This window comes from Esox lucius, chromosome 12, assembly GCF_011004845.1.
Source record: "Esox lucius isolate fEsoLuc1 chromosome 12, fEsoLuc1.pri, whole genome shotgun sequence".
NCBI classification, from domain to species: domain Eukaryota; kingdom Metazoa; phylum Chordata; class Actinopteri; order Esociformes; family Esocidae; genus Esox; species Esox lucius.
The window spans coordinates 33,913,094-33,926,961 of record NC_047580.1 but is presented as its reverse complement, the minus strand read 5'-3'; the positions used below and the strand labels follow the sequence as shown (position 1 = coordinate 33,926,961).

The 13,868-nt window shown below is 46.1% G+C and overlaps 1 protein-coding gene across 1 annotated transcript; it reads left to right on the top strand.

Moving 5' to 3' along the window:
- The first annotated feature begins 276 nt into the window (after positions 1–276).
- Positions 277–13,824, top strand: LOC105027957 (E3 ubiquitin-protein ligase TRIM63). The gene is made up of 10 exons (XM_020051706.3): positions 277–1,063; positions 6,631–6,779; positions 7,280–7,457; positions 7,694–7,789; positions 7,879–8,112; positions 8,271–8,293; positions 8,412–8,536; positions 8,809–9,371; positions 10,974–11,109; positions 13,077–13,824. Exons 1-9 carry the CDS (start codon positions 884–886, stop codon positions 11,058–11,060), a joined length of 1,635 nt encoding a protein of 544 aa, XP_019907265.1. The 5' UTR covers positions 277–883; the 3' UTR covers positions 11,061–11,109; positions 13,077–13,824.
- The last annotated feature ends 44 nt before the right edge of the window (positions 13,825–13,868 follow it).

Genomic DNA, 13,868 nt, shown 5'->3' with positions numbered 1-13,868 from the left:
ACTGGGACAACGGAAAATGCCTGGAACGCTCCGAAAAGTCTTGTTTCCAGTGAACCTGCCACATAGCTGGACTGTGCCAGATCACACTAGCGTCACTGCTGGGCATGACTGATAGGAGTAACTGTAGAAAGGCCGTTGGTGTGACCTGCCGCTTACAGGCTGCATACCAACAGGTGCCCAATATGGCCCGAGTACATTAGGACGCGGCCCACTGAGGCAACATGACACCCCCGACCCCCTCTGACAGAAAAAACCTCCTGAGGTCTCAGGCTCTCCCAGTGTAGTGGACGGTTCAGGAAGGCGCCAGTCCAGCTTCAGAGCTTCAGAAGCACCCACAGAGAGGGACTGATCACAGGAAGTCAGAATGAAGAAGGGTGGAGTGTTGTGATGGAGGTGTGGGGAGGGTGGATGACATGGAAGCGTTAGGAGACGGAGAGAGAGGGACTTCACAGGAACCGATCTGACCTCGACTTCCTGCTTTTGGACTGCGCCACTGCGGACAGGCAAACTAACGTCTCCGAGAATATCTCTGGTAATATCCTCTTATCTTATCGGAGGGCTCTCCAGTGAGTGCTGGAATTCAGTCTGTGAGTGAGTCCAGTTAGTCAGTTCATTTGTCAGTCTGTGTTTAGTTGGTCAGTCGGTTTTTCTGATACCTTGTCTTTCTGTGTAATGTACCTTTGTATTGGAAAGTCAGTCCGTCAGCCAGGTGTTAATTCAATCTGTTTGGCAATCATTCAGTCAGTGAAATATATTGTATGACTTCGTACCTGCCTGTTGGATCTCAGTCAGTCAGATCGGTCAGTCAGTGTGTCAGTCGGTGTGTCGGTGTGATACTGTATCTCGTCTTACTGTGGATTGGATTGGAGTCAGTCAGTCCACCATGTCTGTCCCTGTGGAGTGGAGCCTGTACCCCCGGGACAAGGACAGAGACCAGGCTGCCCTGGGGACCTTACAGAGGCAGCTCCTCTGCCCGATCTGTCTGGACGTGTTCACCAAGCCGGTGGTCATCCTGCCCTGCCAGCACAACCTCTGCCGGAAGTGTGCCAACGAACTCTACCAGGTAAGAGCCAAGGTTACATAAGGGCACACCGTGGTGAAACAAGTAGTACAGGAATGAAACAAGAGTTTCTTATTGACCCAGGTCAGGCAGCAAGGCAGGTTGCCGGGAGGGGGGGGCATTGAAGTCTTGTTATAACCTTTTCAGTTAGCGCACTAAGATGCTGAAAATAGATCTTCTAGGTATTTAAAATAGACCCTGTGGCTCTGTGTAGTTGAGGAGAGATTCTCTGTCTGTATACGTGTTAACACGACTACCAGGTCTGACGTCCTCATGCATCTCTGACAGATGATAGTGAATTACATTGTTGGACACACGTAACAAGCAGAAAATCTGGTTCCATGTATTTCTTACTGTACTGCACCGCTACTCTGGATGCTGGCAGGTCAGTTTAAATCCCTGTAACTAGAGAATAGTTGCTAATAGTAGAGTGAAACAGGTCTATACTCTACTGAACTACAACTGTAAACATCTGTACTCTGTTACTTTACTACACCCTGTCATACTGTAAGTGGCTAAACTGCTGTGTTGTTATACAGTTTACACATGCTTGGGATCAGGAGGGGGGAGGAAGGCTTTTCATACTGTCATGGCCACACACACACACACACACACACACACACACACACACACACACACACACACACACACAGCTTTCAGTCTGTCCAGACCCTATTATCCACACTGATACTCAAAGTATGGAAAGGGGAATGTTTAACCTCTGACAGGATGGACGCTCGTTGCCACGGTATCGACAGATCTCTGACAGGTGAATGGATTATGAACTGCTAATTTGAGCGGGTGATGAAGGTTATTGGGGAGCTTGGTGTGTATGAGGGAGGACATGGCCTACCCTTGATTGGTTGGTTTGGCCCGCGTTAGGCTCTGACTCATGCCAAAGACAAAGCCCTCGCTAGGCCACACTCGCGGCATACGCGAAGGAAGTAATCCTGTTCTCGGTGATTGCAGCCCCCTCATCAGGAACTTACTCAGACCTGGGACAGCAGGCGGGTGCAATTAACCATGAGGTAGAACAGAAAACCAGCAGGCTCCGGACCTCGCAGAACCTCTGACCTATCGGTTTCACCGTTTGGAAAAGATAACCCTTATTATACACAGCCCCTCCATTTAAGGACACCAACTGATTGGAACAGATAACTCAGGTGTGTTCCAACTGATTGGGCTCTGTGTGCTGTTGATACAGTATCTCACAGAAGTGAGTACACTCCTCACATTTTTTTTTACATATTTGATTATATCTGTTCATGTGACAACCCTGAAGAAATGACACTTTGCTACAATGTAAAGTAGTGAGTGTACAGCTTGTATAACGGTGTACATTTGCTGTCCCCTCAAAATAACTCAACACACAGCCATTAATGTCTAAACCGCTGGCAATAAGAGGGAGTACACCCCTAAGTGAAAATGTTCAAATTGGGCCCATTTAGCCATTTTCCCTCCCCGGAGTCATGTGACTCGTTAGTGTACCAAGGTCTCAGGTGTGAATGGGGAGCAGGTGTGTTAAATTTGGTGTTATCGCTTTCACACTCCCTCATACTGGTTACTGGAAGTTCAACATGGCACCACATGGCAAAGAACTCTCTGAGGATTCGATTTTTTTTTTTTGATCTACATGAAGATGGCCAAGGCTATAAGATTGCCAAGACCCTGAAACTGAGCTGCAGCATGGTGGCCAAGACCATACAGCGGTTTAACAGGACAGGTTCCCCTCAAAACAGGCCTCGCCATGGTCGACCAAAGAAGTTGAGTGCATGTGCTCAGCGTCATATCCAGAGGTTGTCTTTGGGAAATAGATGTATGAGTTCTGCCAGCATTACTGCAGAGGTTGAAGGGGTGGGGGGTCAGCCTGTCAGTGCATAGACCATACGCCGCACACTGCATCAAATTGGTCTGCATGGCTGTTGTCCCAGAAGTAAGCCTCTTCTAAAGATGATCCACAAGAAACAGTTTGCTGAAGACAAGCAGATTAAGGACATGGATTACTGGAACAATATCCTGTGGTCAGATGGTGTCAAGTGTGTGTGTTGGCAACCAGGTGAGGAGTACAAAGAAAAGGGTGTCTTGCCTACAGTCAAGCATGGTGGTGGGAGTGTCATGGTCTGGGGCTGCATGAGTACTGCCGGCACTGGGGAGCTACAGTTTATTGAGGGAACCATGAATGCCAACATGTACTGTGACATACTGAAGTAGAGCATGATACCCTCCCTTCGGAGACTGGGCTACAGGGCAGTATTCCAACATGATAATAACCCCAAACACATCTCCAAGACGACCACTGCCTTGCTAAAGAAGCTGAGGGTAAAGCTGATGGACTGGCGGAGCATGTCTCCAGACCTAAACCCTATTGAGCATCTGTGGGGCATCCTCACACGGAAGGTGGAGGAGCGCAAGGTCTCTAACATCCACCAGCTCTGTGATGTCATCATGGAGGAGTGGAAGAGGACTCCAGTGACAACCTGTGAAGCTACGGTGAACTCCATGCCCAATAGGGTTAAGGCAGTGCTGGAAATTAATGGTGGCCACACAAAATATTGACACTTTGGGCCTAATTTGGACTTTTTCACTCACTTTTGTTGCCAGCAGTTAGGACATTAATGGCTGTGTGTTGAGTTATTTACACTGTTATACGTGCTGTACACGCAATACTTTACATTTTAGCAAAGTGTCATTTCTTCATGTTGTCACATGAAAAGATATAATCGAATATTTAAAAAAATGTGAGCGGTGTACTCACTTTTGTGAGATACTGTATCTGTCAACATGAGGACGAAAGAGGTGTCAATGAATGTCAGGGAAGACAATATGACGCTGAAACCTCATGACTCCGAACCTCATTTTCTGAAGTCTCAGGACAATGTTTCGTACAGCTTCGTAATTCAAATATATAAATGCTATGTATTGATTTCATTGTTGCTGCAGACATTGCTTTTGAAAGCAGGCACAATGCTTTTAAAGTTAGTAATTTATAATGTCTCATTTCATTTCCCTAACAAAAACATTTATGAAACCCTCTGAAAAAACGGTGGGTGGTTGGGTGGGTGGGTGTGTGGGTGTGTGTGTGTGTGTGTGTGGTTTAAAGTCTTTTAGAACAATAAATACATTACCGTGCAAAGGTATTTGTTTAACTGTCCCATCACGATCCAAACAAATGACTTGACTTGGACTCTCAGGCGCCTGTGACTTTTACACGGTAATGTCCCGGTCAGTCCGTCAGGATGCTTGCAGAACACTGGTGGGGGTCACATGTTTGACAGGAAGGCCATTGTCAATGTTTGTCAATTTCTTTTTTTAAACTGAACTACTGCAAAGATTTTAATTGATGACTCAAACTGATATCTTTCTCTCCTGCTCTATCGCTCTCCTTAAGATATTTCAGTCCATTGCAGTCACTTACTTGTCACCAAAAAGAAAGGGTGTTGTTCAAAATAAATCAGAGATTGGATCACCTCTAAACCAATCTGTGTTTAAAAGCCAAAGACACAATTTATAGGCACTGCTGTAAAAATTATCCTGGTTAGACATTTACATCGATGTCATTTAGCGAATACTTCCCAAATCGACTTCGCCAATGAATATCACTTCCTGTTTGTAATGCTTTGGTTCACTAACCAACCACACACCACCTTTAAGTTCCTATCAACCCAGGCAAAAATAGTCTGAAGTAGACGTTTGTCTTTGGGTTCCAAGGACGTCTGGGTTTGGGTCTCTGGGACATCTGGGGATGCCTTCAATACCAGCCACTAGGGGGCCTAACCCTATCCCAAACATTAACCCTTTGCCTAACCAGTCCAGATGAATCCATTGACAGACTTTGAAGTCAGACCATAAGGCTCCCGTTCCCCTGTTAGTCACCTAAGCCCAGTTAACCCTACAGATAACCTTAACCCTAAGCCCAGTTAACCCTACAGAAAACCTTAACCCTAAGCCCAGTTAACCCTACAGAAAACCTTAACCCTAAGCCCAGTTAACCCTACAGAAAACCTTAACCCTAAGCCCAGTTAACCCTACAGACAACCTTAACCCTAAGCCCAGTTAACCCTACAGACAACCTTAACCCTAAGCCCAGTTAACCCTACAGACAACCTTAACCCTAAGCCCAGTTAACCCTACAGACAACCTTAACCCTAAGCCCAGTTAACCCTACAGACAACCTTAACCCTAAGCCCAGTTAACCCTACAGACAACCTTAACCCTAAGCCCAGTTAACCATACAGAAAACCTTAACCCTAAGCCCAGTTAACCCTACAGACAACCTTAACCCTAAGCCCAGTTAACCCTACAGACAACCTTAACCCTAAGCCCAGTTAACCCTACAGACAACCTTAACCCTAAGCCCAGTTAACCCTACAGAAAACCTTAACCCTAAGCCCAGTTAACCCTACAGAAAACCTTAACCCTAAGCCCAGTTAACCCTACAGAAAACCCTAAGCCCAGTTAGGATTTTATGTAAGATGCAGCAGCCTGTTAAAGGACCTCTACCGTTCCCTGATCTGTTCATTTCCTAGGGTTAGGGTTAGGGTTCATTTCCTAGGGTTAGGGTTCATTTCCTAGGGTTAGGGTTAGGGTTCATTTCCTAGGGTTAGGGTTCATTTCCTAGGGTTAGGGTGAGGGTTCATTTCCTAGGGTTAGGGTTAGGGTTCATTTGCTAGGACCTCTACCGTTCCGGGATTCTAGGACCTCTACCATTCCCTGATCTGTTCATTTCCTAGGACCTCTACTATTATTATATTCTACTATTTAGGGGTTAGAGAAGGAGTTTTGGGTTAGGTTAGGAGTTAGGACTGGAGTTAGAGATTAGGGAAGGAGTTGGATGTTTGTGAAGGAATAAGGACTTAGGGAAGGGGTCTAGGGGCATGGGTTTGTGTTAGAAATCTTCCCCGGCAACAGATCCTAAATCAGTGTATCTACCAGCTGGTCAGGTTATTAGATTATTCTTGGTAATGATCTTTGGCTTTAAATGTTAATTCTCAGGTATGTTCCGAACAGCTGTTTTCAGGACAGCTGGAAGGGGTGTTTCCTTCAACACTTTGCAATTACTCTGAGAGAAGATTATGGGTGGATGTTTTCCAACACTGTATGTGTTCCAGGCATCTGTACAGCTCTCCAAATCTTCACGTTCACATCCCGCAGCCATCTTCTATGTCAGGCTCTGTGACAGCAAACTAGATTACAGAGAACCCATCGCTGTGTCCCGAGTAAGATGTGCATGCGTAGATATTTATAAACATGCGTTATGTTCTATATTCTAATGGATTCGGGTGGTCATGGTGGTCATTTCAGGTGGGTGAGCATCTGGCCAGTAACTGAAACATTGATAATGTTTCATTCTGTCCCTGAGAAAGGCAGTTCAGCCTAATTGCTCCCAGGTAGTTGCTGCAAATGAGCTTGTGTTTCGGTTAAACTAATTAGGTTAATTAGTTACCAATAGGGAAGAGGGGGTCCACAAATAAAATGTTGCTTATGGCCCCGAAAGGCTCGGGCCGGCCCTGCCTCAGTGGGTGTGTGTGTGTGTGTGTGTATATGGACAGCATGCTGAGTAAGGTGTTTAGCCCTCTCTCTTCCAGGTGGGAACAGGAGGGAGGTTCCGCTGCCCGACCTGCAGACGTGAAGTAGTTCTGGACCGACATGGTGTCTATGGGCTACAGCGCAACCTGCTGGTCGAAAATATAATTGACGTCTACAAACAGGAGTCATCCAGGTGAGGTAATGAATGACAGAGATGAGGGGGGATTTCACTCCTGAAATGTCTGCCCTTTTGGCTGATGTTTTTCTGTTCTGTTGATTTGGTTGGTAGAAAGATAGACTGAGAATGATGTTGTCAGTGTAGAAAGATATACTGAGAATTATGTTGGTAATGTAGAAAAATAAGAATCGAGTATATGGTGGTAATGTAGAAAGACTGGGTTGTTGTTGGTAATGTAGAAAGACAGGCTTACGTTTTTTTGTGATCTAAAAAGATTTTACTCTAAAATCGCTCTTGGGGTTCACCAGTCATCTCACAATTTTATTGTTACCCTTAACTAGCTCATCTGAATCTGGTAGTCAAGGGCTTGATATCATTTTTAAACAAGTTGATTCAGGTGTGCTAGCTCTGGAATTCATCAAATACATGGATTGGATGGGCGCCCCCAGCAGATGTTTGACAACCACCATCCCAACTTACCAGACTTCTCGTCTCCTTCCCATGATCCTCTTCAGCTCGAGACCTGAGGCGTCCAAGCCCGTGTTAGAACCCAGCTGTGAGGAGCACGAGGGGGAGAAGCTCAATATCTTCTGCATCACCTGTCAGGTGCCACGCTGCTCCCTCTGCAAGGTGTTTGGGGCCCACAAGGCCTGCCAGGTGAAACCGCTAACAGAGGTCTACCAGCAGCGGAAGGTGAGCGGTATTACGGTCGAACTTTGACCTCACCATCACCTGGCGCCTGTTCTTCAACAGCAAATGTTTAGCTACTGACGATGTTCCCTAGTAGTCAAGATAATTTTTTTGATTTTCTTAAATTTTGTACGTGGATGTGGGTTCTCCTTTTTCCTCATCTGCTCTTCGTTCCTCTCCTCCCAACTGCTCCTCACTCCTCTCCTCCCATTTGCTCCTCACTCCTCTCTTCCCAACAGGCTGAGCTGAATGAAGAGGTTGGCTGCTTGGCAGTATCCAACGACCGTGTCCAAGCCTTCATCAATGAGCTGCAGATTACATGCAACAATGTTGAGGTCAGCGCTTGGATGATCCATTAGTTCAACGTCCTAACACGGTCGCCGTGAAGCAGTCCAGGTCTGACCGCGTGTCTCTGTTCCTGCAGGAGAACAGTGAGACCCAGAGGCGGGCGGTGTGTGAGAAGTTCGACCGGATGCGTGCGATTATGGAGGAGCGACGCAGGATCATGTCGCAGCAAATCACGGACGAGCAGGAGGAGAAGACGGGCCACGTGAGCGCACTGGTACGATCCTTCAGAGGGAACGTTGAGACCAACACCAAACTGGTGGAGACCGCAAACACCACCGTGGAGGAATCAGACATGGCTGTCTTTGTCGAGGTACAGTACAGAACAGTACAGAACAGTACAATAACGTACAGTATAACACAATACAGTAAAATACAAAATAGTTATACTTGTCTAGCAATGCAGTTATTACTTGAATGTACTTCAATGTCCTGCGTGGATTATTTCTAACGTTGTCCTCTTTCCCTCAGAATTCCAAGCAGCTGATTGCAAAGTGAGTGACTTCTCTCCGTTAGTCATTCTACTGATCTGTGCTTTCTCCAGTCGTTCTCTTTGTCCCATTCACCTGTGTTCCCCTCTACCTCTGCCCCCTCGTGGTCCGTGGTGATCAGGGTGAAGGACGCCAGCCGTGGCTTTGTTGTGGAGACCCTGGAGCCTGGCTATGGCGACTTGGACCACTACCAGGTCAACTTCATGGCAGCAGAGAGGGCGCTGAACCAGCTGGACTTCATCAAAGGTACAGAGGCTGCCTCTTCGATGGCCTTGTTATCTTCCACACGCAGTGCACATTTAGTCTTCATGTCATTTCAATTACAGTCATTAATAATGTAATTAACATAATTATACCGAGTATCATTGTTATTATAATTGGAATTATCTTTGTATTATTAATTGTGGTTATCATTAGGCTGGTGCTTCTAAATGTTCTGTATCCCGTGTATGTCCTGGGACAGCTAGCAGGGACAGACGTCTATTGTATCCTGTTTCAACTGGCTCCTTTCATTGTAGTGGGGGAGGAAGAGGACGAGGAGGAGGAGGAAGAAGAAGAGGAAGAGGAGGTGGAGGAGGAGGAGATGGAGGAGGAAGAGGAGATGGAGGAGGAAAAAGAGGAGGTTCCTGAGGAGCCAGAAGCAGAACCACAACTTGAACCAGTTCTGGACCTGGAATCAGAGCCTGTAATAGAAACACCTCCATTTCTAGAGCCAGTGGCGTTGCCAGTACTGGTGCCAAGTCCACAGTCACATCTAGAACCTGAGCCAATTTCAGAACCAGTGGCAGTTCCATTGCTGGTGCCAGACCAGACACAAAGAGTTGACGAGTCCATTAGAGTTGGAGCACCGCTGGCAATTCTAGAGCCACTGGATATTCGAGAACCAGTAGATGTTCTAGAACCAGTAGATGTTCTAGAACCAGTAGATGTTCTAGAGCTGGAGCCTGTGTTGGAGTTGAAGTCTGCAGGAGAGGTTTGGGAACTAGAGGACCAAGCAGAGGTCAGAGGTCAGGCAGAAGGCTGCATTGCAGACCCACTGAAAAAGAAGTTCCATAACCATGAGGGTCTGAACACGTATCAGGTACGGTCCTTAGCCTTTTTATTCTGATCCAGTTTGGCACAGTGATGATTGACGTTTCTACATATCACACGTGTTAATGAAGTGATTATGTCAAACAGTCATAAACGTTCCAGTGTCACCTCTATAGTGTCTCTAGTCCTAAATGTCCCCATCTCACCTCTATAGTGTCTCTAGTCCTAAATGTCCCCATCTCACCTCTATAGTGTCTCTAGTCCTAAATGTCCCCATCTCACCTCTATAGTGTCTCTAGTCCTAAATGTCCCCATCTCACCTCTATAGTGTCTCTAGTCCTAAATGTCCCCATCTCACCTCTATAGTGTCTCTAGTTCTAAATGTCCCTGTCACCTCTATAGTGTCTCTAGTCCTAAATGTCCCCATGTCACCTCTATAGTGTCTCTAGTTCTAAATGTCCCTGTCACCTCTATAGTGTCTCTAGTCCTAAATGTCCCCATGTCACCTTATAGTCTGTCTTGTCCTAAATGTCCCTGTCACCTTATAGTCTGTCTTGTCCTAAATGTCCCTGTCACTTTATAGTCTGTCTTGTCCTAAATGTCCCTGTCACCTCTATAGTCTGTCTTGTCCTAAATGTCCCTGTCACCTCTATAGCCCGTCTTGTCCTAAATGTCCCTGCTGAGTGACATGTAATCCCATGGCCAATTACCAGTTCTTGGCCAGAGCTAGGTTTCTAGTCAGTGTGCACCAGGCAACAGGGTGCCATTGAAGAACACGTTTCTCCCTCCACTCCACACAAGGACACCTCAGGGTCTCGCTCAGAAACTAAGCTGTGGCAGGAGGAAACCCATGCAGAAGGCGACTTGGAGCACCAGGACCTGCTGGCTGGGGCCTGTGAAGACTCTGTACTGTACCCCAGTTCGTACAGTCATTGCGGGGCAGTGGGGAGCCCCGAAGAGGGGGTGGTTGGGAGAGGCACCGGGGGTACCCGGAAGTGGAGGCACCTCCCAACTTTCGGTCGACAGGAAACCGGCATGCCTACCTCTGCCACAGTCCCAGACTCAGGCCCAACCCCAGAGTTCTCCTGTCATGCCTCAACACATGCCTCTGTGGCTGGGTACGATCCCTGCCTCCATGCCTCCATGCCCCCCCCCCCCCCCCCCGAGCCCTCTGAGGACCAACGCTGGCGGGTATATGGAGGCTCCCTGGATGGGTCGATGTTCCAGTCTGGGCCCGGGGAAAGCGGCTTCAGGTTGTGGGAGGGAGGGGTTTTCACCATGTGGGGGGTTGTGACCCTTAGCGTCACGCCACAGGTCAGTTTGCTCCAATCAGATTGTTTAAGCCATTATAACTGGCCAATCAACCACCAGCAACATCCACCGTTGCTCGTCCAACCCCTTTTCGTCGTCTTCTTCCATCCTGTCACTCGTCACGCCACCGTGGCTGTCAGTGTATCACCTAAGCTCTTTCACCGGCACTTTATGGACTCTATTTACTGGCTGTTTACTGGCTGATTACTGGCTTTGTGTTGCTGAATGGTCCTTGTATTTCTTACCCACTTCTGTCATGATCTTAATTTTCTGCGATTTTGTTTCACATCCTACACTTTCCTTCCATAATTGCCAATTCTCCGATTCCATCTCTCCCCAGAATGTCACCCTCTTCTTTTTCTTCCTGGCCTTGGCCATCATGATCCAGAGACTGTGGGCCCACATCAAGAGTCTTGCTTGTATATAGCAGGGCAGACCAGAAGCCATCTCTCTACAGCGGGTTTACTGATCCTAAGGTACTGGTCTGGTGGAGGCCGTTCACTGTGGTATTCACAAAGGCTGGTTTTACACAGGCAGTCCAGTTTTTTTGTTCTAGCAATTGACCAATCCCATCTGATCATTTCAAATCGGAACTTGTCGAGTGCTCTAATCGCTCGAAATACTTATTTGTGAAAAAGGAACAGAATTGGGCTACTTGTATAAAACCAGACGAAGGTTGGTCTGAGAAACCTTGTTTGTTCCTGGCCAATAATGTGAATCCGTTCGTCCAGAGCTTAACCTGATGAGATCTACACTCATGGGATCCGGGTACAATAATGTGGATCCAGTCAGAATCTGGACAAGATCAAAACAAAGACAAATGTTAGAACCAGGTATAAACAGATTTTAGACGTCCTGTCTCATGGAACTGATTCTAGAGGAGCACTCTTGTACTGAGAAACGTTAAGAAAAGTAGCCGTAGTTTATGGGTGTTCGAAATGTTTGAAACTTAAATGGGTAATAGCATGTGAAGGTTAACGTTTGACACAAACTACAATTTTTTACCGTTTCCTGCAACATTGTCGTCTACTAACAATCAAGGCATCATGTTTGGGTATGTTGTCTATGGGTATTTCTGGTGGGAAAGAAAGAAATGCAATTTGCCCAGTAGTTGCCGGGTTAATAAACCTACTGCAAAATGCACAGGTAATAGGATGGGCATAACTCATTACCATTGGTTATGTCTGTTTTCAGAAAATTTATGTTTTATTGGCTGTTTGACTTACTAAACATTAGAATTTCAACTGTAGATGCCAACCATGGTTTGTTGACTACTTTGCAGCAGATATGGCTTGATTAATAGTTTTGGCTTGGCTGTGTTTTAAATGGGGAAGCAGCAGCTACGAAGTTTAAAGGGCAATAGTTACTCCCGTGCTTTGTGACACATCTGGACCACCTTTAATCGATAGCCATTACCTTCCATGGTCACAAAGCCAATTTCTCCACATCATCTTCCTAAAATGCTATTTTAATCTCTGACATTAACCTTAACCACACTGTCAACCCAAAGTGCAATACATTGACCATTTTGTGCTTGTGGAATCAGATTTTTGTTACTATGGACTGTGGTGGGAACTTCTCCAGTACCTCTGGACATACAGCGAAATAGCCATTCACCCCGTAAAACCTAGTGACAAAGCACGAGTGAGGCTTTTTGCGGTATTTCACCGTTTATTTCTTCCGTATGGGATTCTTTGATCTACTTCAAATAACATATTTGTTTCACGTAGGGTAACACACAAAAATCCCCTGTTGAAGAAACGAATGGCGGAATAACGCAAAGAGCTGCACTTGTGTGTTATGCTGCTAGGTTTCATGGGGATAATGACTAATTATGACTCACTATTTTAGGCAATTGATAGTGATTTTAATCCCAGCTGCACCAACACCACTGCTGCCACCTTCTGGCGCAACAGTGTCATGACAGTCAGAAAGCCAGTCACATGGTTGTTATTGGCTCTGGAATACAAGTGTAGACTGATAGAGGCTCCTCTTTATGTAATCTAACTATCTGAGAAGGACAACACCCACACTGTAATACTTTTAGATGCTGAGTCAACAGACAATTCAACAATTGGTTTCTTAAGTTGATGCTTTTGCTGCTGTCTTATCTCAGAATGCACAAACTTCCAGTTGCTCTGGATAACAGCATCTACAAAATTTCTAAATGTAAAAGGCTGTTTTCTTTTCCTCTCTCACAAAACCTTTCAGCATTTACTGAAACGTTCACGTTGCATAACGGTAGGCTGGCCATACTGACAGATTTGTTTTTGCTTTTTTTACAAGCACAACACACGTTTCTATGTGTATGAAAATGCTGCAGCATTTTCTCTCCTGAATGTCTGACCCACATTTTCAGTAGCTAATTGGCCCATGTTTACATTCGACAGTCCTTATCTGTAGCACCTTACATTGAAGACATTTGTCCATCTCCTCCCTGTAGATGGGGTTCGATAACCTCCTCGGGTCTTCTCTTCTCACCCCTATCCTCCAACCCTACCAGTCCCTCCGGCGAGGGCCCTGGTCTTAGCCTCCCGTTCTCATGGCTCAGTCCTCTCTCCAGGAAGTGACCGCACCACTGTCCTGCCACACAGAAGAACTGCCCGGTGGACCCCCGGACAGGCGTCGGTAGCTGTGCTCGACTCGGACTGAAATAGGGGCCGGTACGGTTTACAATTAGCTTCACAGAGCTTCAGAGCTGATGTTCTGCAGGAGGAGTTAGAACAGCTGAGGTGCCCGGGAATCCACTCTGCTGAGCTCCTGCCCATCTTGAAGACTGGTTTGTAGATACAATTGAAGATGATGATGGCGACGAAGACGTCTGTGTGCCTATCACACGGTGAGACACAGAGACAGCCTATGACCTTTCCTTCCACTGACTACATCCTGCATGTCTGAATGCAGTGGCTACTGGACTGGGGTTTAATATATGCTGTATGTGTTGGGGTTGGATATGATTAAATAGGTATTAATGATGTCTGTTTTACCTCATTGGACATTTTTATTGTTTAGGCGTGTGTGTGGGTGGGTGTGTGTGTGTCTATCTATAGGGTAAACACATATTTAAAATATCTGGTTTTATTCTGCTGGTTCACTGACGCATGCTATGCTGTTGTTTCCATTACCTGTTGTTCGTTGTATAGACAACACTTTATAAATATTACACATGAAATAAAATGGCTGATACATTTTCTTCATATTTCCTTATAAATACACAGCAAATTACTATGTGAAT